Genomic DNA, 23,321 nt, shown 5'->3' with positions numbered 1-23,321 from the left:
AATTGGCATGCCATGTGTGTGTGTGTGTGTGTCTATGTAGGTGCGTATGTCTGAGTGAGAGACACAGGGCGAAGTTAAACTTTAACAGGGGCACAGAGGAATGCCATGTGTGTGTGTGAGAGAGAGAGAGAAACAGAGAGGGTAAACTTTAACAGGGGCACAGAGGAACGGCATGCGTGTGTGTGTGTGTGTGTGTGTATGTGTATGCACATTTAGGTGTGTGCATGTGCGTGTGTGTGTGTGTGTGTGTGTGTGTGTGCATGTGTGCGCGCGCGCTTGCGTGTAGGGTATGTGTGTTCGGGGCACAGGTTTAGTTTTAACAGCGCCAGTGAAAGGGACAAGGCTGCCAGCATTCCAAAATGCACAGCTAATCCAACCGTTTCATGAAATATATTACCAGGGCCTGGGGAAATGTAGAAGTTGGTGAAAAAAACAAAAACAAAGGTTACACAAGGCTTTCTATACATCAAGTTCTTAATGCATCGGTGTTGTACATACTTGTACATGTCTTGTACATAGTGTTCTTATCGAAGACTGCATTTTAATTTTAATCACCGACAGAGGGAGTGACAGAGACAGGGCGATAAGAGACAGAGGATCCAGTTCCTCAGAAATCAGGTTCCTCAGAAACAGTCCAGTCTGCATTTGCTGCTTCATAAATCCTATTTTCATTGTGGGAGGCTAGTACACAGTGAGCCAGTAATATGATGTCCTGGCAAAAAAATAAATAAATAATAAAACCCCGGAAAAACAACCTTTGAAAGATTATATAACCCAATAAAAGAACGCATTTCTGCTGAGTGGTTCGACGTATCAGTTATACGTGATGTTAGCGGGCAGATAAACCAAAGTTTCCGGATCAGCGTTTCAACTTTACGGCTCTTATCGGACTGCTGGAAGACCAGAAGCGCCATAGCAATCCATAGGATAAACGTATAATTAATTAACCATTAATAATATGAATTGGCATTAACTACTGTAGTTGTTAACATGAAGGAATGATATGCATAGGTTAAACAAAGCTGTACAGATTGACTTCAGTATAGTTACTTAATAGCTACATTAGTTAATGCCAATTGAGAGAGACAGAGATGGAGATGGGGGGGGATGGAATGCAGATGTATTTTTAAACCCAGTAAAGATGACCCTTTGGTAAGGAAGGCGTGGTGGAAAGGGCTGGGGCAACTTTGACGGACAGGAGGGCAAAAGCAGACCCCCATCCCAGCTGAGGAGCAAGAGAGTGGGGCCTCAACTAGTGCCGGCTGCCATACACCAGGTGTGCGTGTGTGTGTGTGTGTGTGTGTGCGTGTGTGCGTGTGTGCGTGTGCGCGTGTGTGTGTGCACACGCATGCATGCGTATCAGTCTCCCTGTCTGGGAACATATCAGACGTAGTTAGCTTCGTGTTCGATCAAAAAGAAAGATTTCACAGTTCAAGTGTCGGGAAGTATCTCCAAATTCCATCAAGAGCGTGGCCATCCTACTACTGCAGTGACATCACTAGTCCAACAGAGTCGACCACGTAATATAACCATCTCCACCAGTGTAGAAAACAACAACTTTACCTCAAGCTTACCTTTGTATTTGTACATTTAAATAAGGCAAAAACACTCAAATAAAAACATGAAGTATCTAAAGCGTCTTTGGGACAGTCTGCTGAGAAAAGCGTTATATAAATACAATTGAATTGAAAGTAAAAAGTGCTACAAAAACTATTATGAAACGCTACAAAGACACCCACACCATTTCTGTACAACTCGTTCCTGGTGCCCAATCTCGTGCCGGGCCAAGAGTTTGCAGGTTTTCATTTCCAACCAATCGCTTCACCTGTTGATTTCAACAAATTGGCTCCCACCTCTCTGGCCGAAGGTGTATTAGAGTAAAATCAATAGGTGAAGCGATTGTTTAGAATGAAAACCTCAGCCGTCCATAGCACGTGATTGGGCAGCGCTGCGTTAAACAGATCCTGGCAGCTCTCCCTGAGTCAGAGAGAAAGAATCCATAGGGCGGTACGAGTGGGCCCTCGCCCAGCTTCCGATCTCAGCCGTCAGCACCACCTGACCGGCCTACCGTGATAACCGACACTGCCTGCCAACTCAGTCTCCAACTCTCCCTCCCTCCCTGATAACTCGGCCTGATGCTTCCACAAAAACCCCCACGAGACCGGAACGGGTCCCGTGACCAGGAATAAAAAAAAAATAACAATAAAAACAGGATGAAGCTACGCCGCTACGACCCATAAAAGACCTTTAAACCCAGCGCGGGTGCGAGGGGAACAGGTCGTTAAGGGGGCAAAGGTCAGCGGAGGCACCGGTGGGAGTCGCCGCGGCAACGTGAGCAGAGAAACGCCGTGTGAAACTCCCAAGAGCAGGACGTCCGTCACGCATGTTACTCTCGCATTCCTGACCGTGATCTGCCCTTCAGGTAAATCCGCCTGACGTCCCGCACGTGCAGCCTCTCGTCGACTCCAGGGGTCGGGAAAGCGCAGCGTGGACATGCAGGCGGAGCGAAAACACAAAATAAAAACCAGAGCCACGAGGCAAACTCCGGGCCAGCCATTCCCTCACTGACTCACAGCCTGCAGAATAACAAGCACATTTCCTCACATCCTGGATTTTACACAGACCATGCAAAAACGGCGACGTTTAAACCCAGTAAAGATGACTCCTTGATGAGGAAGGCGTGGTGGAAAGGGCTGGGGCTTTGACGGACAGGAGGGCGAAAGCAGACCCCCATCCCAGCCGAGGAGCAAGAGAGTGGGGCCTCAACTAGTGCCGGCTGCCATACAGGTGTGCGTGTGCGTGTGTGTGTGTGTGTGTGCGCGTGCGCGCATGCATGCGTATCAGCCTCCTTGTCTGGGAACATATTAGACGTAGTACCTTCGTGTTCGATCAAAAACAAAGATTTCACAGTTCAAGTGTCGGGAAGTATCTCCAAATTCCATCAAGAGCGTGGCCATCCTACTACTGCTGTGTCATTACTAGTCCAACAGAGTCAACCACGTAATATAACCATCTCCACCAGTGTAGAAAACAACAACTTTACCTGCAAAATAACAAGCACATTTCCTGACATCCTGGATTTTACACAGACGATGCAAAAACGGCTACGGAGGGGAATCTGGGGCGCTGTAGCGTGGCACTTCAGGACGTTGCCACTACGTGGTTGCAGGTTCAAATCCACAACGTGGGGCATTGCCATTAGATACCGGCTCAAGAGCCTTAAAATGAACAGCTTCAGCACAAACAAACCGCAGGTCAGAATAACAGTATGCACAAAGCTCCGAAAGGACTATAGAGCAGGCATCCCACGCAAGAGAACACAGACAGGTTCTACACTGGCTGACGGGCTCGTCTGTACCTTCCGTCTCGGGAGTGTGTAGGAAGTGAAGGCCAGGGGGACTGTTATAAAACGTACGGTGGGGCCGTTTGACTGGCAGATATCCGTGTCTAATAATACCACACTGCGGGAGGGCCAGCTGGTCCCCCGCCTGCTAACCAGCAGCTAGGTCCCGAGCCAAATGAACACCCCTCCCCAACCCGCCACCTTCAAAACACAGGCCTCAAAACAACAGTGCGGCCATAACTCAGGGACATGAGGTCACCTCACCCAAATATTTAAAATCACAAGGTCCCCCGTTCAGCAGGCCTGGGGTAGCCCTCGCCACATTCCCCTAATCCCTTCAAACAAACAAACGGGGAGCCTGCTGAAACTCTCCGGCCTGCTCTCAGAAAGAGGCGTGGAGCCACAGCCAATATGTACGGGAAGAGCCATTACCCACGGGAAAAGAGCTCCAACACAACACTGCAGCCATTACGCACAGGAAGAGAGCTCCAACACAACACTGCAGCCATTACGCACAGGAGGAGAGCTCCAACACTGCAGCCATTACGCACAGGAAGAGAGCTCCAACACAACACTGCAGCCATTACACACAGGAAGAGAGCTCCAACACAACACTGCAGCCATTATACACAGGAAGAGAGCTCCAACAATTCAGCCATTACACACAGGAAGAGAGCTCCAACACAGCACTGCAGCCATTATACACAGGAAGAGAGCTCCAACACAACACTGCAGCCATTACGCACAGGAAGAGAGCTCCAACACAACACTGCAGCCATTACGCACAGGAAGAGAGCTACAACAATGCAGCCATTACGCACGGGAAGAGAGCTACAACAACGAAGCAATTACACACAGGAAGAGAGCTCCAACACAACACTGCAGCCATTACGCACGGGAAGAGAGCTACAACAATTCAGCCATTACACACAGGAAGAGAGCTCCAACACAACACTGCAGCCATTACGCACAGGAAGAGAGCTACAACAATGCAGCCATTACGCACAGGAAGAGAGCTCCAACACAGCACTGCAGCCATTACGCACGGGAAGAGAGCTCCAACACAACACTGCAGCCATTACACACAGGAAGAGAGCTCCAACACTGCAGCCATTACGCACAGGAAGAGAGCTACAACACAGCACTGCAGCCATTACACACAGGAAGAGAGCTCCAACACTGCAGCCATTACGCACGGGAAGAGAGCTACAACACAGCACTGCAGCCATTACACACAGGAAGAGAGCTCCAACACAACACTGCAGCCATTACACACAGGAAGAGAGCTCCAACACAACACTGCAGCCATTACACACAGGAAGAGAGCTCCAACACTGCAGCCATTACGCACAGGAAGAGAGCTCCAACACAACACTGCAGCCATTACACACAGGAAGAGAGCTCCAACACTGCAGCCATTACGCACGGGAAGAGAGCTCCGACACAGCACTGCAGCCATTACGCACAGGAAGAGAGCTCCAACACTGCAGCCATTACGCACAGGAAGAGAGCTCCAACACAACACCATGCTTTCTGCCGTCCCGCCGCTTCCACACAACACACCACAACACAAACGAGAGAGAGAGATGCACAGCCCCCACACGACATCACAAACCAGGGTGTTGCCAATAATGTAATGTAATGTAAAGGGAGATACACAGCTCCCACACAACATCACAAATGATGCATACAACACACTGCAAACCGGGTAGATAGTCAAGGAAACGAGCGCATGAAAACGCAGCTCAGGCAGCCAGGAGTGCCCCCACCCTCCCCGCATGTCACATGATCACAGTCACCCAGTCACATGACCATCATAAGCCTCGTCTAACACCGCCAGTTGATACATTATTTATTAAAGTAGAAAACCACAGGAGCCATACTGTAGATTCATTTGAACCCGGTGAACTGTGCTGTGCTGTGCCGTGTTACATTACATTATTACATTATTGGCATTTGGCAGACGCTCTTTATTCTGAACGACATACAGTTGATTAGACTAAGCAGGAGACAATCCTCCCCTGGAGCACTGCGGGGTTAAGGGCCTTGCTCAAGGGCCCAACGGCGGTGCGGATCTTATTGTGGCTACACCGGGATTTGAACCACCGACCTTGTGTGTCCCAGTCGTTTACCTTAACCACTACGCTACAGGCCGCCCCCTGTTTGCGAGTCGCAGGCAGTCCCTCCCAGTGTGCGGCCCAGGTATTTGGCGACTCCAAACCGCATTCCAGACACACGCTTCAGACAAACGCTGAACATTACATCCAAGAACCGATATTAATAATGGAACTCCAGGAATGATAAATGTCACCTGCGGAATGCTCGAGTAACAGCGAGGTGCTCTGGATTATTTGCTTCTGTTCCCCCCCCCCTGCTGAGAGTCTGACCTTCAGTACAGAAGAGAACAAAGCAGGGTGACCGGATTAATATGGGCAGCAGCGCCAGACCTGGCCGACCACATTCCCAAAACCGGCACAAAGAGAGACAACATGGCTGAAGAGCGACTGCCACTTAACCACGACAAACCAAGAAACAAAACACGCATGCAGACTACATCCAGAGCAAGGAGCTCAGGGAGAGACAAACAGAACCTAAAACCACACTAAGACTGAGTTAATACAGCAGGCCAGAGTCTGTGGCAGGGGTGCACAACTCCAGCCGATCTGCGTGCCGGTTTGTGTTCCAACCAATCACGAGTTTCAGTTTTCTGACAGGCCTATGGACTATGCAGCCCTGATTTACTCCTGACGCACTACTTGAGAATAGTAAAATCTTAAACAGGATACACTTGCAGCCTGCATCTTGAACAAGTGTCAGGTACAATTGAGTTAATTAACTAACTAAGAGCAGAAGTTGACAAAATCCTGAAGCGGATCGGCCCTAGCTGCGCGCCCCGGCTCTGCGGGGGGTGAGGCCGGCGGGGAAGCATCCAGTCTGAGGAGACTGACAGTCAGGCACTCCTCTGGAGCGCTTGTGGAAGTTTGTTCCAGCAGGGGGGTCCAGGACAGACACGCACTGGGGCCACACGGGGAGGGGGCGTGCTTGTGGAAGTTTGTTCCAGCAGGGGGGTCCAGGACAGACACGCACAGCGGCCACACGGGGAGGGGGCGTGCTTGTGGAAGTTTGTTCCAGCAGGGGGGTCCAGTACAGACACGCACTGGGGCCACACGGGGAGGGGGGAGAGCCAGCGGGCCCCGAGGTCGCAGAACGGAGAGGTCTGGCTGGGGTGTAGGGTTTCAAGATTACATAAGGGACGGTACCCTGCAGGCTAGTACCAACGTTTTAAACCTGATGCAAGCTGAGACAGGCAGGCAGAGACGGGAGTGAGGAAGGGTGCAGGAGCACGCTGGGGAAGACTGTAGACAAGTCACACACCTACGCTCCGCATTAGCCACAAGGTCAAAGCTAGCAGGGAATTTAATACAATACATTTCATTTCATAAGAAATGGTATAACTGTATGCTTCAATCTGAATGATTAAATATGCATGCATGTTTATTGGGCACTCCTGGATAAATTGTTTGGGAATAAGGACCCATGCATGGTACATGGATCTTTTGGCTTAATTTGCACTTACTTTTTTTCTCAAGAGACACCAGAGCTTTTAACAGCTGCTCATAGTAAAATGACCAAAATGGTGTCAGTAAAAATGTACACGTTTATATATTTTTTTGTATATGAACACAAATGTGTACAAGTGCACACACAGAGTTTGACAACAAAATCAATTTACCACTATAACCCACAAGTGCCACCAACAGGCTTGTAAATCTAAATAACTATGCAATCAAGTGGAGTCAGAATGGAGTCAGAAACGCAGTTATTAGAAAAGGGGGTGTGCCATTAAGAAGCTGTCCATTGGAAGTGGGCTAGACAAGGAGAGGAACCCTTGTGCTTCTTGAAAGTACAGAGTGTCTTGAACTACAGTTAACCCCTCTCTCCCACCCCCCCACTCCGTCACACCCACCTCCTGAAAGAGGTCTCTCAGTATAGCAAGGGCATCGGTGCGTGAAAAACAAATCTACACTGACAAAAGTTTGACTCAAAACGGCCATTACTTCAGCCAAACCTTCTGAACTGAGAAACCGTGCCAGCCAAACATTTATTTTCTTCTTACCACACATCTATAACTGCCTTTAAAACACCCTGGCACTGCAGGTCTATTAGCCATTTAAAACCTGAAACACAAAAGAGCTAAGCGGCTCCTAAAGAAACCGACCGGCGCTGGGTAATTTCTCCTGCCTTTTCTCCGCAGACCCCAGCATTGCAGGTCAGAGCCGGGGTCACATGAGCGAGCTCAGAGACATTTCGCCGCCTGCCAGGGACGCATCAGCCTCACAGAGACTCGCGTGCGGTCAGGGAGGGTCTCGGAACAGAGAGGCGGGCACAGCCAGCGGCCGGCAGGGAGCCGGACGGGCAGGCCGGGCAGGTCAGCCCGCTGTCGGCGCGGAGAGGGGAACAGAGACCCGGCCCAGACTCACCTGTCGATCAGCAGGACCAGAGACGGCGCCGCCATGGTCTGAGGTTCGGAGTGCGAATCCACCGACTGACAAAAGTAACGAGAAAAAAAACCGCCCAAAAAATGCGAAAAAAAAAAACGGCGGAGATTACTGCCCCGTGACGGCTTGGGCCGGGTCCCAGAACCTGAGCCCTTCCTCTCAGGCCCTCAGAGAAAGGGGGTGTGGAGTGACCCCCTCATTCCCCAAATCCTGAGGCCGGTTCCCCAAAGTACAGGCTCAGGAGGGCAGGGATCCAGGACCGCTAAGCCGACCAGCGCGCAGACGGTGAGAGACTGAGCTCAAAGGTGAGGAGGATATTAACCACCCTGTTTAAAGCATACTCAGCAAAGAATGAGCTTACGGCAGGGCGCAAAAAGAGGAAGGGGGGAGAGCGAGAGAAAGAGGGTGGGAGGGAGAGTGAAAGAGGGGGCGGGGGAGGTCCAACACGTGCCTGAATCTTTAAACAAACTTCGACTTCTCCCACTCTAAAGCCATGTTGGTGTCGGGTTACAAAAACAGAGCACCTTCACCTGCAGCCAATAAAAACAGGCTCTGAAAATAAAGCTCCGCCTACAGTAAACACTAGACCTCCCTTCCTGACTGAAAGCGACCACACACACACACACAGACACACACACAGCTTCTGTCTCCTGCCTGGAAACCGCTCGCTTTCAGGATCTCTGCAGTGAGGAACTGAAAGTTGCTACGAAATAAAGTCTATAATCTTTAAACAGTCATGCCGTGGGGGATGGGGTTACAGAACAAACAACCCCCCCCTTCCCTACTGAACCAGTTCCTGATAACCCACCTCAAATCACAGTCACCAGCTAATGCTTTCAGTCCCTTACTGATCAAATCACAAAGCAGGTCTGCTGTGGTTTCGGACGGAGAGGGAGAGCAGGCAAACGCTCGCTGTATGCTAACGAACAGGGCCCGTACTCAGCCTCACGCACACCGGCGATGCCACGCCGCTGAATCGCAGTGGCCCGTCTTTATTACATTTACCCAGTCTTGTGCGAGAGGGCTTGTCCTGCGTTCGTCTCCATGACGACGTAGCCCACGGGTTTAATGAAAGAGGAATTTTACAAAAACACACAGGGAAATGAGGCAACAGGCCCTTGCGCATTGGCCAACACAGTCATCCAGTAAGTCGTGGCGAAAGGGAAACGGGCAAGCAGTCACAAGAGTTTGTTTCGCTTCATTTGCGCAGGCTGCCGGGGCACTCCGCACACTGCATTTACATGTACGCACTCAGCCGTGAACCAGAGAAACCCAAACAAAAATGTCAACAAGTGCAGGAAACAGCTGGGTGGAAGACAAACTGAGCAGTCCGCACAGTGCCAACACTGGAACTAAGGGCTACGGCGTCACCCTGCACCACCTTTACTGCACACACGCACGCGCACGCGCACGCACACGCACACGCACACGCACACGCACACGCACACGCACCTCCATCGAGGGGGGGTGGGGGGGGCTGTAGCGTAGTGGTTAAGGTACATGACTGGGACACACAAGGTCGGTGGTTCAATCCCAGGTGCAACCACAAGATCCACACAGCTGTTGGGCCCTTGAGCAAGGCCCTTAACACCAGGGAGGACCGTTCCCTCCCCTGCCCTCTAATCAACTGTAAGTTTTTTGGATAAAAGCAAAATAATATGTAATTTAAATCGCAACCACCGCCACAAACTATTCTATGGGCACCCATGGGTGAAAGAAGCCAAATAAACACACACCATGATTTTAAATAAGGTGCGGATAAGGAAAGGTGCAGTTGTGATAATACAAATGAAAGAAAAGAACACTGTGCACTTCAGCGCCGCAATCTTATGACCAAGGTTTTCGACTTCGTCTTCACAAGGGCAAGGGTAACCATGGGCAACTAACCTTTAGCGATGACCTCGGCTCCAAGCACTATAGCGCTAAAATCACAGCCTCCATACATCTGAACGGACAGCACTGAGGATTGCACAACCTCAGTACTACCGCATTAGGACCACACAGTCCATACTGTAGTTCCCACTCATTTAATTAGAGCGTTATTTAAGCAGGAGGTCCCCCTGTGATGACAATGTCCTCTGTGAGCACTGGGGGTCACAGCTGTGATGCGTAAAGCAGAGCTGGGTGACCACAGCCTCAAATAAAGTGGTGACAGAGAAGAGCACATCCAGCAGAGTAGTGCAGAGAAAACACGCACGCACGCACGCACGCACGCACGCACGCACGCACGCACGCACGCACGCACGCACGCACGCACGCACGCACGCACGCACGCACGCACGCACGCACACACACACGCACACACGCACACACGCACACACGCACAAACACACAGAGGTACAGGCAGGCACACAGGCACACATTACATTACATTATTGGCATTTGGCAGTTGGTTAAGGGCCTTGCTCAAGGGCCCAACGGCTGTGCGGATCTTATAGTGGCTACACCGGGATTAGAACCACTGGCCTTCCGTGTCCCAGTCATTTACCTTAACCACTATGCAAACTGCAAACTGCACACTGCACACCGCTCAGTGGCGCTTTGTCGCGGTGACCCCCCAGGGCTCCAGAGCAGCACTACTGCCCTCAGACAGGCTCTTATTTACTGCCAACGCCCCGAGGGTCAGCAGCTGCCCGTCCACGTCACCCCGCCCCCCACGCAGGGCCGCGTGTCCCCAGGACAGGAGCCATTACCCTGGGTCAACACGCCACGCACACAGCCTGCTGCCGCCACTCCTTCCACTGCAGCGTCGTGAGCCTTCCTGAGCAGCTGCCCCGACCTCCCAGCGTACCGCACTGCACAAACACTACAAACGGGCCCGCAGGCCGCAACGCCTCCCCCCAGCACGACGGGGAACCCCCCAGCACCACGGGGAACTCCGCCGTTCGCCGCCAAACCCGAGAAACATCCGAATACACCCAGGTGCAGGCACGGCACGAGGTTTCAAACTGGTCACGTTTCTCAGGGGGTTCCTACCTGGCCACGTGGGTGTTACACAACGGCAGCGGTAGAAGGATGCCACATAACCGCAGGCTTGGCTTTGTCCCCAAAGACATATTTTTCCTTCTTTAAAAAGGTGTAGTGTGTGCCTTGAATACAATAGGCATCTAAAAATAAGCAGGTACAGGCATTGGTTAGAAAATGCACTGGAGAAAATTCGGTACAACGTCCATGCTCCACAGGAGACTGGAATGCCCTATACGGTGGGTGGTGGGTGGACAGACACCCACAGTGGTTAACATCAGACAGTTTTACACAAAATGAGCCCAAATACAGGGAGAAATGCACTCTCCATTCTAAAAGCCCAGAAAGCTCAATCTTTTAGATTACAACAGGCGATGACCCAGAGTTGAACCACAACGAAATAATGACTCCCATTTGTTGAGTCAAAATGCTTCTTCCAGTGTCGGAAAATTGTGTCATTTATGACCATAATATTTTCACAGCCATCGGTTGCTTTGCTAGCATTGGTTGCTTGCAATTGAATGAAGCCAAAGACAAAATGTCACTCCAACTAGCTAAGAGAAAACAAAACAGAAATTTGTGTTTTGAAACTTTGTGGCAATTTTTATTTAAAATTTATTTTATTTTTTAATAACGGCACATTTTACCATTATATGTTTATATTTATTTTATTGATGGCAAGTTGGCATATGGTGGCAAAATAAAAAAAGCTTTCATCAGAACACAAGTGAAAAGGTGTAAAACACAGATTTTTAAATATCCTACATTCCAAAAAACACTGCATTCCATGAGCTCGCACAGCCACTGCCATCTGTACAAAAAGAGCAGGAAAACTCTCAGGTATACTCAAATATTTACCTAATATTTACTAAAGAATGGCAGTTGTATGTAGAAGTTCAAATGACCAGACTGCACTGCACAAAGCATGAAAGCTGGTATTGATGGAAGCTAATAAAACGCATGCAACTGAATAAATCAGCAGCCTTGCGGAAATTCAAAAAAAGCTCAGACAAAGTGAAGAAAATGCTCAATCTGATGGAGACTGGCACACTGGCGATGAAGCCGATACACGTATAATAACAAGGCTTCTTCACTAATGCGGCATACCGCACATATTGTTTTAAGGTTAGTCCTCAGACACCGCAGTCCAATAGAATCTGCACCACCCTCTTTTCAGCTGCCGATCACGGTAACGACTCGTGACATTTCCACTGATCCCGAGCTCGGAGACGGCACTCATCCGACCGCACCCGGCAGCAGACATGTTCACGCCTTAGCACGTCGGTTCTGCTACGAACCCAACCACGGCGGTAATTAAAAACGTGAGGCAGATGGAGAACGTGACCGCCTGACAGGAGGCAGAGAGAGAGAGAGAGCCACGTTCAAGGGCGGCGCCCCCCACCCCTTGCTGAAGAGCGCCAGAGCAGAGGAGGACTTACGACAGTCACCGCCCGAAAGCTAACGTAGCGCTTTGTGGGTCCGCCTCCTCCTGTAAAGGGGGGGGGGGCACGTCCACAGGGGGGGAAAACTGCCTCTTTTTAGGCACAAAAAGGAAAAACAACAGGGGCTCTGGCAGGAAGGCCCCGTTTCAGAGGGCGTGGGAGGTGTTGAAAGAGGAACAGGTCAGATTGATGTTCTTGTACACAAAAGGCTTGTAAAGATGTAAAGAACAGGACATGCCTGAACTTGAGACCCTTTCGGAAAAGGTCGCGTCTGAATATAGAAGCTGGTTTTGTCTCCAGAAAGAGTGCGTTTATTTACAGACAGACAGGATGTTCCTCTGCACACGGTAGAAACAGCGCGGAGAGTGATCGTAGAGTTAGGCGTATTCACTTTTCCGCAACAAAACCCACTGTCATCAGGCAAAGGCCGGAAACATGGATGAGAGAACCTCCCGGGGGAATAAAGCCTGTTTTTCAGGAGACACGTGACAGCTAAATTCTTTGCCATTATAGAAAAAAAACAAATACGTATTTGGATTGCATACTTTAACTTCAGAAGGGCTAAACAATCTGCAGTTTTAGGGGTTCTTGCAGATCCATTACATCTTGTGGCAGATGGGTCTCAACATTTGGGGTCTCAACATTTAGCACCGAAAACTACAACTCAACTCTGAATTAGGTTCAGAATAATCCAACATATTCTGCGGAAGAGAACTTGTACGGACATACAGGCTCACTCACAACTTTCAACACAGAAAGTGTGTCCCCCACATCACGGTCCACAGTAGAGACTGAAGCACCGAGCAGAGACAGGAGGTCACACACCACCCTGCAGCGGTCATGACCTTCAGCCCTTCACTAAGTCCAGGGTCAAACACCAAAGCTCATTTGCGCAGTGGCAGGGGCCTGACCAGTTGAGCGCAGGGTAGGCAGCATAGCCGTGACGTCCCAGGGGAGGCCCAGCCGGCTAATGTTTAACCCCAGGCATGTGCAAACGCTGCCAGCCCGAAAATCCCCCTCAACACAGAGGCACCATTCCGTCAGGTCGGGCAGCAATAAACCCGTCAGTCAGACGGCACGGCGCTGAAGACCGCCCTCCTCCGGAGCCTCGGCGGTCGGGCGGCACGAACGCAGGGAGCAGCGGCGTGTCTGGCACACGCACCGCGCAGCTGCCAGAGGTATGTACCCTCTGCTCTTTCTGCAGCGACACGGCTCCGGCGGTCCGGACAGGCCCCGCCCGGCCTGTAACACGACACCCGACGCAGGCCCGGCAGCGCTCCCGCAGGCCCGACCGCCCGGAACCGGGTTCAGATATCAGACCGCGACGGCTCGGCCCCGAGCGCGTGTCCCGGACCGAGAGCGAGCGAGCGAGCGAGCTTGTGGGGCGAAAAAAGAAAACTAAAGAGAAGCTGGCGTCTAAGGAAGAGGGCGGCGCTTATTCCCGCCGGAGCTTCTGAGCGTCTTTGCGCTCACCTGTGAGAACGCCAACGCCGGTACGTGTGCCTGGGCTGGGGGAGGAGGAGGAGTGCTGGCTGCAGGCTCCAGCTGCCAGGGATCTGCTACGTATGCCTCTACTCTACTCTACTCTACTCTACTCTACTCTACTCTACTCTACTCTACTCTACTCTACTCTACTCTACTCTACTCTACTCTACTCTACTCTACTCTACTCTACTCTACTCTACTCTACTCTACTCTACTCTACTCTACTCTACTGGCATTTGGCAGACACTCTTATCCAGAGCGACAAACAGTTGATTAGACTAAGCAGGAGACAATCCACCCCTGGAGCAATGCAGGGTTAAGGGCCTTGCTCAAGGGCTACACCGGGATTAGAACCACCGACCTTGCGTATCCCAGTCATGTACCTTAGCCACTACGCTACAGGCCGCCCAACAACTCCCACCCATCCTCTCTTTAGCGCAGGGGTGTCAAACTCCAGTCCCGGAGGGCCGCATTGGCTGCCGGTTTTTGGTGTGCGTCAGCACGAGAGATGAATTTTAAAAGTCTTTCACTGGCTAAAGAGTCCACACACCTTGTCCACAAGGCCTTAATAGGCTGCTGACTGAAAGGGAACCACAAATACCAGCAGCCACTGCGGCCCTCCCGGACTGGAGTTACCCCTGCTTTAGAGGATCCAGCACACTCCTGTTTGTTTCACAGCTTTCTTCCAATCCCCTTCACATTCACTTAAACTAACATGTAAAATTATATTACACGCTCAAAGGAATTTAACAACATGTGTTTATGTGCCAGATAGCCAAAACGGCTCATTTTCACCCGTAGGCCTTGTGCTACTTGTCTTTTGGACGCATATCAGAGATCAGCCACCTCCTGTTGGCTGTCCTTCATGCGCTACCCATCATTCCTTCTGTATATGGGATATATTCCTCAACATTCCTCGTCACGAACATGGCGTTACCTCTAGCATACACTCACATGCTTCTTTGGTCATTATCATACGCCCATGTTCGACTGAATGAATGATTTTCAACACCGTGTTGTCTTCTGCATCTTTTTAAAAAGTATCCCCCTGAAGTAATTAGCATGACACATATGACTCGTGATGCATACGGTCTTATGAGTGAGGATTTGAAATGGCCGTTTTTTCCTACTAAGGCTTCTCGGGATTATTGCCCAATCTTTTTATTTTTTTTATTTTATTTTATTTTATTTTTTTATTCAGCCGGCCTGATGGATACTGATCACATTCTGAACACAAGGCACAGTCTTCCAGCTGAATCTCACTCCTCATCTGTTTGATATGTCTAGAGCCCCCCCACCCTCCTCCCAATATGCATAGAGGCTATTTTTGTAAGTTTGTACAAGTTCATTCTGTAGTCTGTTGCACTGCATGAACTCAGGCAAGCATCGACAGGCCAAGGCAATGGGCTTGTGCAGGAGGCTCAGCAACACATGGGGAAACAAGACAAGATGTGAAGAATGCAGAAACGAGCGAGCAGTCTCCTAAGGTGAGTGTGTCTGATGTGGATGAGAGCTGCCTGTGGGGGCAGAACGTTACCCGAAGTGTCCGGTTAATGCAGCAGGGAAATGTGAGCAAACAGGCCTCACCCGCATTAGTCTTTCCCACGTTCAAGTGCGTGTGCATGACAGAGAAAGTGAAAGACGGACAGAGAGCGTGTGTGTGCGTGTGTGTGTGTGTGTTTGTGTGTGTGTGTGTGTGTGTGTGTGAGAGAGTGAGTGAGCAAGTGTGTGTGTGAGAGAGTGAGAGAGTGAGAGAGTGAGTGAGAGGACTGACTGAGTGAGTGAGTGAGTGGACTGACTGAGTGAGTGGACTGACTGAGTGAATGAGTGGAATGACTGAGTGAATGAGTGGAATGACTGAGTGAATGAGTGGACTGACTGAGTGAATGAGTGGAGTGAGTGAGTGAGTGAGTGAGTGAGTGAGTGAGTGAGTGAGTGAGTGGAATGACTGAGTGAGTGAGTGAGTGAGTGAGTGAGTGAGTGAGTGAGTGCGTGAGTGCGTGAGTGCGTGAGTGGACTGACTGAGTGAATGAGTGGACTGAGTGAGTGAGTGGAATGACTGACTGAGTGAATGAGTGGACTGAGTGAGTGAGTGAGTGAGTGAGTGAGTGAGTGAGTGAGTGAGTGAGTGAGTGAGTGAGAGGACTGACTGAGTGAGTGAGTGGACTGACTGAGTGAGTGAGTGGACTGACTGAGTGAGTGAGTGGAATGACTGAGTGAGTGAGTGAGTGAGTGAGTGAGTGAGTGAGTGAGTGAGGACTGACTGAGTGGCTCCACAGTACCTGGTAAAGAAGCTGGCCAGGGGCCCCAGTCTCTTGACGCGGGCGTCCTCCTGCGAGGCGGCGGGGGGCCGTCGCCGGGGGCTCCACAGGTCCCCGCACTCCACGGGCGAGGAGAGCGTGACGTCGGAGAAGTGCGTGTCGTCCGTCTCCAGGGCGACGATGGCGCTGGAGTCGGAGGTGACCATGAAGTCCAGGATGTCCTCGTTGCTGGCGGACAGCGTGGCGGACAGCTCGGTGCTGAGGCTGGAGACGCTGCACACCGAGATGTCGTCGCTGCGGTTGAGCGCGCTGCGGGCGCCGGGGCTGAAGAGCCGCGCCGCGTCGTGGGCGCTGCGCGGGAACGTGGACGACTTCCGCGGGCCGCCGCCGTCCGCCGGCTCCAGCGTCAGCGTGGCGGGGCCCTCGCCGGGGCCCGACCGGGCGTGGATGTGCTCCGGGTTGTTGATCTCCAGGGTGGGGATGCCCGAGTCCTGGGACGCCAGGCTGACCCGGTCCTCCTCCGGCGGGCCGCTGAAGAGCAGGGAGGGCCGGTAGGTGGGGAGGGACAGGGAGCGGGGCGGGGGCAGGGAGGAGGAGGAGCCGGGCGCCGAGATACCGCCGTTCACCATCGGAGCGGCGCCGGGCGCACCTGCAACGAGACACAACGCTGTGAAACGCCGCCTTTTGCTTTCCACCCGGGTGTTCCTACAGACACACCGAGCGCTATGTGGCTTTTGTTTTTGTGGTTTGCTGATTTAACGCAACTTGTGGCAGACAGGTCTCAGCAAAAGACATTGCCCTCCCTACATGCACCAAAAACTCAACTTTCTTTTTTTGTTGTTGATAAAAACACTTTTTTTTTTGTCATATGTATTGTCATTTCATTCTCCAGGTTTAACAATCCGTACAGAGGACATTGGAATATTTATTTTCTTTCTCTCGGTCGACACTGGGAAAAGGGCGGCGTGCGGACATGGTGGCTCAGGCCTGCGCTTCGTCAGTTTCTCACAGTGACTCAGAGAGGGTATCTGGAGCAGGACAGGAAGCCGGCACATTACAGAAAGGTCATGCGATCCACCCAGTGTCTGTGTCACATCTCATTAGATCGCGTGAACCACAGCCTGAAGGCATGAAGTGGGGGAGAAATGGACCCCACATAACTACATAAATATCTCCGCATCCCTGGGTTAACACGAGAGCAAAGCCCTCCGTAAAACTCCTGAAAGCACAAGCAGTCCTGCGCCTGACCCACATGACACAGCTCAGGACAGATTACCGGCCACAGCACTGAAACGCTCACGTCAACCTCCTAACGTGCATTTCAGTCCAAGAACTTCTTTCTCTCAAGAAGAAAATAAGTTAGGTTTTTGCTTGACAAGCAAGGCCGTCTTACCCAGTTGGCAAATCTTGGAAGTCAAACTCTCTGACCTCACTGGAAATCTTATGTTGTAGGCTATTCAGCAACACAAAAAAAAAAAAAAAAAAAAGGAAAGATAAGTTAAGTCTAAACATAATACAATTTGTTGATCTTCTGCATCATCCTCCCCCCCCCCCAAAAAAAATCTATTACTTAGGCATCCACCAAGTTAAATCGCAAAAAATAGCCTAAAAAAAATGGACTGTTCATTCTGATTGACTAGTTCCTAAATGATGGCCGACTAAAAAATGAAAGCCTCCAGTGAGTTTAAACCGGAATGCACAGGCTGATAAATTATGTTCCAGCTGATCTGACAGACAGGGGAAGAGGTTTACACTGGTGTTACCTGGGAGACCGGAGAACCCAGCATCGACCAAAACAAGAGAACGTCATGTGCTTACTGGACCCGGTGTCACAACAACAACAACAGTTTCAACAGGCCAGTGCTACAATTCCCCACGGCTATAAATACACTAGTCCCACGGTTAGCTATCGCTGCCTCGCATTCGTTGCCAGGAAACCACATGAAAAAAGTAACATAGTGGTGTATTGATAACCAAATTAGCAACCTGATGTGCACTTATCGTAATGAACACACACAGCCCATTATGATGATGATTCTAACGCAGACAATGGCAAAGCACAGGATCTGAAAGTTAATCTAATACTGAAATGTAATGATATTCCTCACGATAAATGATGGACACAATACTAAATAATATTCATTGTTTACCGACTCTCTCCTCAATAGAATTCCCCAAAATGCCATGAACTATACTGTACACCCCAGGTTCACAAACTTCATCCTTCATGAACTTCACTGTTCCAGACAAGTCATACACAAAATGAAATACAACGCAGAGGCAGGGTTACCACACACTGCATCAAAAACTACAACCACGAGCAAAACCAGAACCAGAACCCAAGAGCACCACATCACAGCACGGTTTCCATTCGCACACACCAACACCTGCCTTGCTGCCAAGGCCAAAGCAATCAATCAACAAGAAGCAACTAACGACGTGTCTCCTAAGCATGCGGAGCAGACAGGGGAGCAATGAAATGTCAGCCAGTAGAGAAGAGGAGTGAGATTCACACATACCAGCGAAGGAAGTCTGCACACACAGGAATGGCCCCAATTAAAAAAATAGCGTTTTTATCAGCTTGTTCTCGGGTCTCCTCAGGGCCCTAACTTCAAGTCCCAGCCTGTTCAACTCGTTCCCTAGGCAACCATGAGCAGTGTCAAAATGAGTAATATTCTCTTAAGAAAACAAAAGACCCATACCCTATAAATACATATACACCTCCTAAGCACAAATTACAGGCATATATAGTCAATGAGCACTTTATTAGTTATTTATTAGACATATATTTTGACTTCTGCCAATCCACTTAAGAGGATTGATGCGTAATGTGTTCAGAGATGCTTTTCTGCATACCACTGTTGTAATGTGTGCTTATTTGCATTACTGTCACCTTCAGAACTGCTGCTCACCGGGTGTTTTCTCTTGTTTTTTGCATCATTCTCCGCAAACTCCCACTTGTGCATGAAAATCCCTGCAGTTTGAGACACTCAAACCAACCTGTCTCGCACCAACAATCATTGGTTTGGATCCAACCATGTTTGGATGCTTTTATGCATTTGTACACACACACACCACAATCATGCACAAGCCTCGATCATACTCCACACCAAATAACCAAATGAAAATCTACAGGACAGTAGATCTCCAGGAAAGGGTTGGGCAACCATATTATAGAAGCTTTCACGTATTTCAACACAACCGCTTGCATTATTCAATTCAAACCCATGAGAAGCCCTGACCTGCTGTTGGGGCTCACTGGCACTCAACTTGGGTGTCTTATTTCAGCACGCAAGTGATCATTAAATATCAAAATAAGAAAAAATAACCACTTTATATATATTTTTTGAGTTAATCTATTGCTTTGATTGCGTACTGCACACAGCTATTATTCTTCCCCATTTCCTTGTTTAAATTCCCGTTTCACAAACGGGAACTTATAGCGCAAGGCTGATAAGATTTGTATTCTATTTAATATGCCACTTTTTAATTAAATCGTCTTCAATAAAATAGAATACAATAGGCTTACCAGCTTTTACCGGATAATGAAAAGAACCATCTCCCCTAAAATGGCGAAATAGGCTGTAATCGAAAATTCTCTTTTCCAGATAACCTACGAGGGTTATACAGACATCCAAGCTTGCAAGTTCCACTGTTGACTAACTGCCCTCCAGATAATGTAATGCATGAAAGAGAAAGAATCTCTCTTCACCCAGATGCAAATTATTTTACACTACAGCTACCCAGGAAGTTACGATAAATAATTGCGGCATGAACAAGCATGGAAATCAGCAGCCTGGACGGCAAAATGCTTACACCTCACTAATTATTGCAACACAGTGATGGTGAAATTAAACACAAAAACAGGTTCCCAAATTTCATATTGAAGCAGCCACAGAAATGGACAGAAACAAGAAAATCCAGTTCCGTAGTTACACTGAAAACATACAGCAAGAAACGGTTTCACTCATCGGCAAAGTTAGTGTCTCTAATTATTTTACATCACTTGCTTCATCAACAATTACATTCCGCCTCCTCCAGACTACTCTACACTAAGTGTTCGGCAGACACGTGTGTGTGGCGTGTTGTTTCATTATGTATTCTGAGCACAAAAAAAAAAAAAAAAAAAAAAAACTCAGAACAATGCGAGTGTGTCATCTCTGAAACGTGTGTATCAAATGTTAAGGAGTGCCCTACTACTTCATTCAGGGTCAGAAACTTGATCAGCCAAGAAGCGTATTTTCCTAGTTTTTTCTTTAAGAAGGCAGCTTTTACATGTTGTAATCGTAAACACATGGCATGAACGCTTTTATTAAAACAGGACTTCTATTGTAGTCTAACGTGCGGACTAGCCTACGTGGCTCATTAGTACGAAAGCTAGTGCACAATCAACTCAAACAATTGAAGTTATGTATTTAGACAATTGGACATTTGGTTTGCCTTGTACATATGTAAAGTTTTTCTGTTCATACTTTTAATTCGCTAAAAGAAAATGCACTACATAATGGCGTGTGGTTTAAATTCGATCCATATCGTAGGCTACCATTGGAAGTTTAAGAGATTCATAGTTAGATACATAGCTACTGTAAAATGCTACATATGCTTGTAACTCCACCTGTTGCCTTCAACAATAAGTTACATTTGAAAAAACACACGCACCTTCTTTACCGACACATACCACCGTGCTGTCTCTGATGCCGTCGGTTGTGTGCGCCATAACGCTGGTGCTACAGGTGGGCAGCCGACGCGGCAGGTTGCTGTCCACTCGATCGGTCCATGATGCGCCGCTACCCACCTCAGTCGCCTCCGGTTTCAACGAGGCTTTGCCACAAAACAGAACATCTCCGTTTAATACGCTTTTAGAATAACACTGTACCACACATATACGAAATGCATCGCTAGAGACTGTAAGGTCAAAAAACGAGGGGGACGAACACATGCTGTCATTTAACTAAGTGCAAACTACTTCTCATCCTGCGAAGTTAACCAGCTCTGTAGCAAGCTAGTTAGCTTGCTACGTTAGATAGCGGCCAGCTAAGATCCGTCAGTTATATGGTTCGCTGTATAGTAACAGCAGAAAAAACACCCACTGTAGTTACAATGCTAAATCCGCTATAAAACAATGGACTCCGCACATAAAAACATACAAAGAAACAGACCCGGGTCAAGTTTACAGATCAAAGGCTCTACCTGTTTCATTGCTTCCGCCGCCATTTTAAACTAAACACCGTCCCATGCAATCGAGCCAAGAAACACTCAGCATCGATGGATTCACCTGTCAGACCGAAAGGCGCAAATAATCGCCTTGGGCAGAAAGATTTATCTCAAGGCTATAAAGAACACAAATACAGGGATCCGGCTACTATATGTTGAATATTCTTAATTGTTTTATGTATGAATTTTTTTGGGAACAAGTAAGCTGGAATGATATTTAACTTAGGCTGTAGGGAAAGAACATAACAGAAGAAGGAAGTTAACATTTAGGCCTAGTTAGATCAGTAACAAAATTTGATTGCTGGTACTTCGTCAAATGCTGTGGTAACCAAAAACTCTCAATTGTACTAACTTGCAGTGTACACTATTTTAATAAATTCGTATTTTAATATCAAACTCAACTGATTAACAAGTGGAAACCAACAAAGCGATTTCCGTGTTGCCAAACGTCGCGTTGTACTTATTATTGCCTATTGAAAGTGAAACCTCATTCGCAAAGATTAGGTTTGTGCAGCAGACAGTTTGTTTCTGGGTGACTGTAGTTTAAAGCTACTTTAACGCTAGACTGCGCTGTTTCGGCCATTTGATCATTAAAGTAGGCTATTTTATTGGTAATGCGTGGGTGAATTCAAGTAATTTGACATCGGGTAATTTGTGACATCTTATGTAGGCTATTTTGAGTTTTTCTCCTTAACTAATAATTATTATTCAGCATTTTCATATAAAAGACCTTGCATATTAGGATACAGGGTACAATAAGCACATGGAAATAGCATTTCTATCTATTATTTGTAAAGATAATAAGCGTTATATAAGATACAGCATTATGATATATATCCAAGTGTGACGTAAGTGTGAAAAAAACAAAGATTTTAATCGCCCAATTAATTCCCAAACTTGATCCTGGAGGACCCCTGTGTATGCAGGTATTTGTTTAAATCACAATTTAAATCTCCAGAACTTGAACAAGCTGTCAATTCATCTTAATTATGTGTTATTGATGTCTCAAGGGATTATTTGCCATCGGACACCACATTATGTCAGACATTGACACAAATAATACAATTCCCATGTTCATATTGTGTTTATTGTGCTATATTGCAAGCTATACATAAAAAGGCCATTTATTTTTTAACTGATCGAACTAAAGACTGAGGTGAATCAATCGGTTTATAATTTGTGAAATTGTGGACACCTGGCCACTAAAATTAACCACGTGGAAGATTTATTATTATTTTTTTAAATAATAAAACAAAGAAGGTGATAACAAGCCAAACCTGTATTGTGTTGATAAATTTGTGAAAGAAATTAAACACGTGTTCAGCAACCTAATTAGGAGCCCATTGATTGACCTCAGTCTAACATTTGATCAAAAGATGACCTCTTTTTATGTAATTGTTTGTAATATAGCAGAATAAAAACATGGGAGTTTTATTCTGCATGGCATGCTTAGCTATATCTGAGAAAATGTGGTTCAAGAGGGTAAGAAATCCATCTGAACATGAAAAGCAAATATTAACAGCTTGTTAAAGTTCTGGAAAATGCAGTTGTGGTTGGAACAAAAGCCAGCATACACAGTTTGGGAACCACTGGAATAGTGGTATATATAGTATGTTTTACTTTTAGATTAGATTTCAAAATGAGATTTTTATAATTTTCCCAAATTACCATACACATGAAGGTAATTTGGGACATAAAAAAAAAATATCAGCAATCTTGCATCACAATCTAAAATTCCAACTCAATCTAAAATGTTACTATGACTTAACATTCAGAATGTTACTGATTTGTGCATGTTTACACTGTAAATTAATATTTTTCAGGATAGAAAAGAGGCAGAATGGTGGATATTCATTTTTTAAGTTTTCAAGTTCATTGATTTTAAATGTGATGTGTGAGGTGTGTGTTTTATTAATAATTTTTTCCCCCCCGATTTTCAGAGCATGGGACTACTGGGTCTCATAGGCAATATCATATAAAATATTCTACATGAAATGGTAAAGGAACAGTAGAAACAATTTGTGAAAGTCTGATGCTTGAATAATGATCCATAAGTTAAGTCTCTTTGTGTCCTTGCTTTCATGCTCTGTCCCAAATAACGAACCAGCCAATC

At 47.9% G+C, this 23,321-nt stretch overlaps 1 protein-coding gene across 5 annotated transcripts in view; it reads right to left on the bottom strand.

Moving 5' to 3' along the window:
* The window catches only part of tbc1d14 (TBC1 domain family, member 14), a 52,807-nt gene extending 31,493 nt beyond the window's left edge, over positions 1–21,314 (bottom strand). The window contains exons 1-3 of one of the 5 annotated variants that reach the window (XM_061252799.1): positions 21,185–21,314; positions 20,654–20,815; positions 16,016–16,643 (exon numbers count right to left, since the gene is read on the bottom strand). In XM_061252799.1, the coding sequence (XP_061108783.1) occupies positions 16,016–16,643; positions 20,654–20,711 (686 nt within the window). In that variant the 5' untranslated portion in view covers positions 20,712–20,815; positions 21,185–21,314. Of the gene's footprint in view, positions 1–7,824; positions 8,198–16,015; positions 16,644–20,653; positions 21,163–21,184 lie in introns of those variants that run through there. The other 4 variants (XM_061252802.1, XM_061252803.1, XM_061252798.1 and 1 more) reach the window with 4 other exon arrangements.
* Between the last annotated feature and the right edge of the window lie 2,007 nt (positions 21,315–23,321).

This window comes from Conger conger, chromosome 8 (assembly GCF_963514075.1).
Source record: "Conger conger chromosome 8, fConCon1.1, whole genome shotgun sequence".
NCBI lineage: Eukaryota > Metazoa > Chordata > Actinopteri > Anguilliformes > Congridae > Conger > Conger conger.
This window is presented reverse-complemented; position numbering and strand designations above follow the sequence as displayed.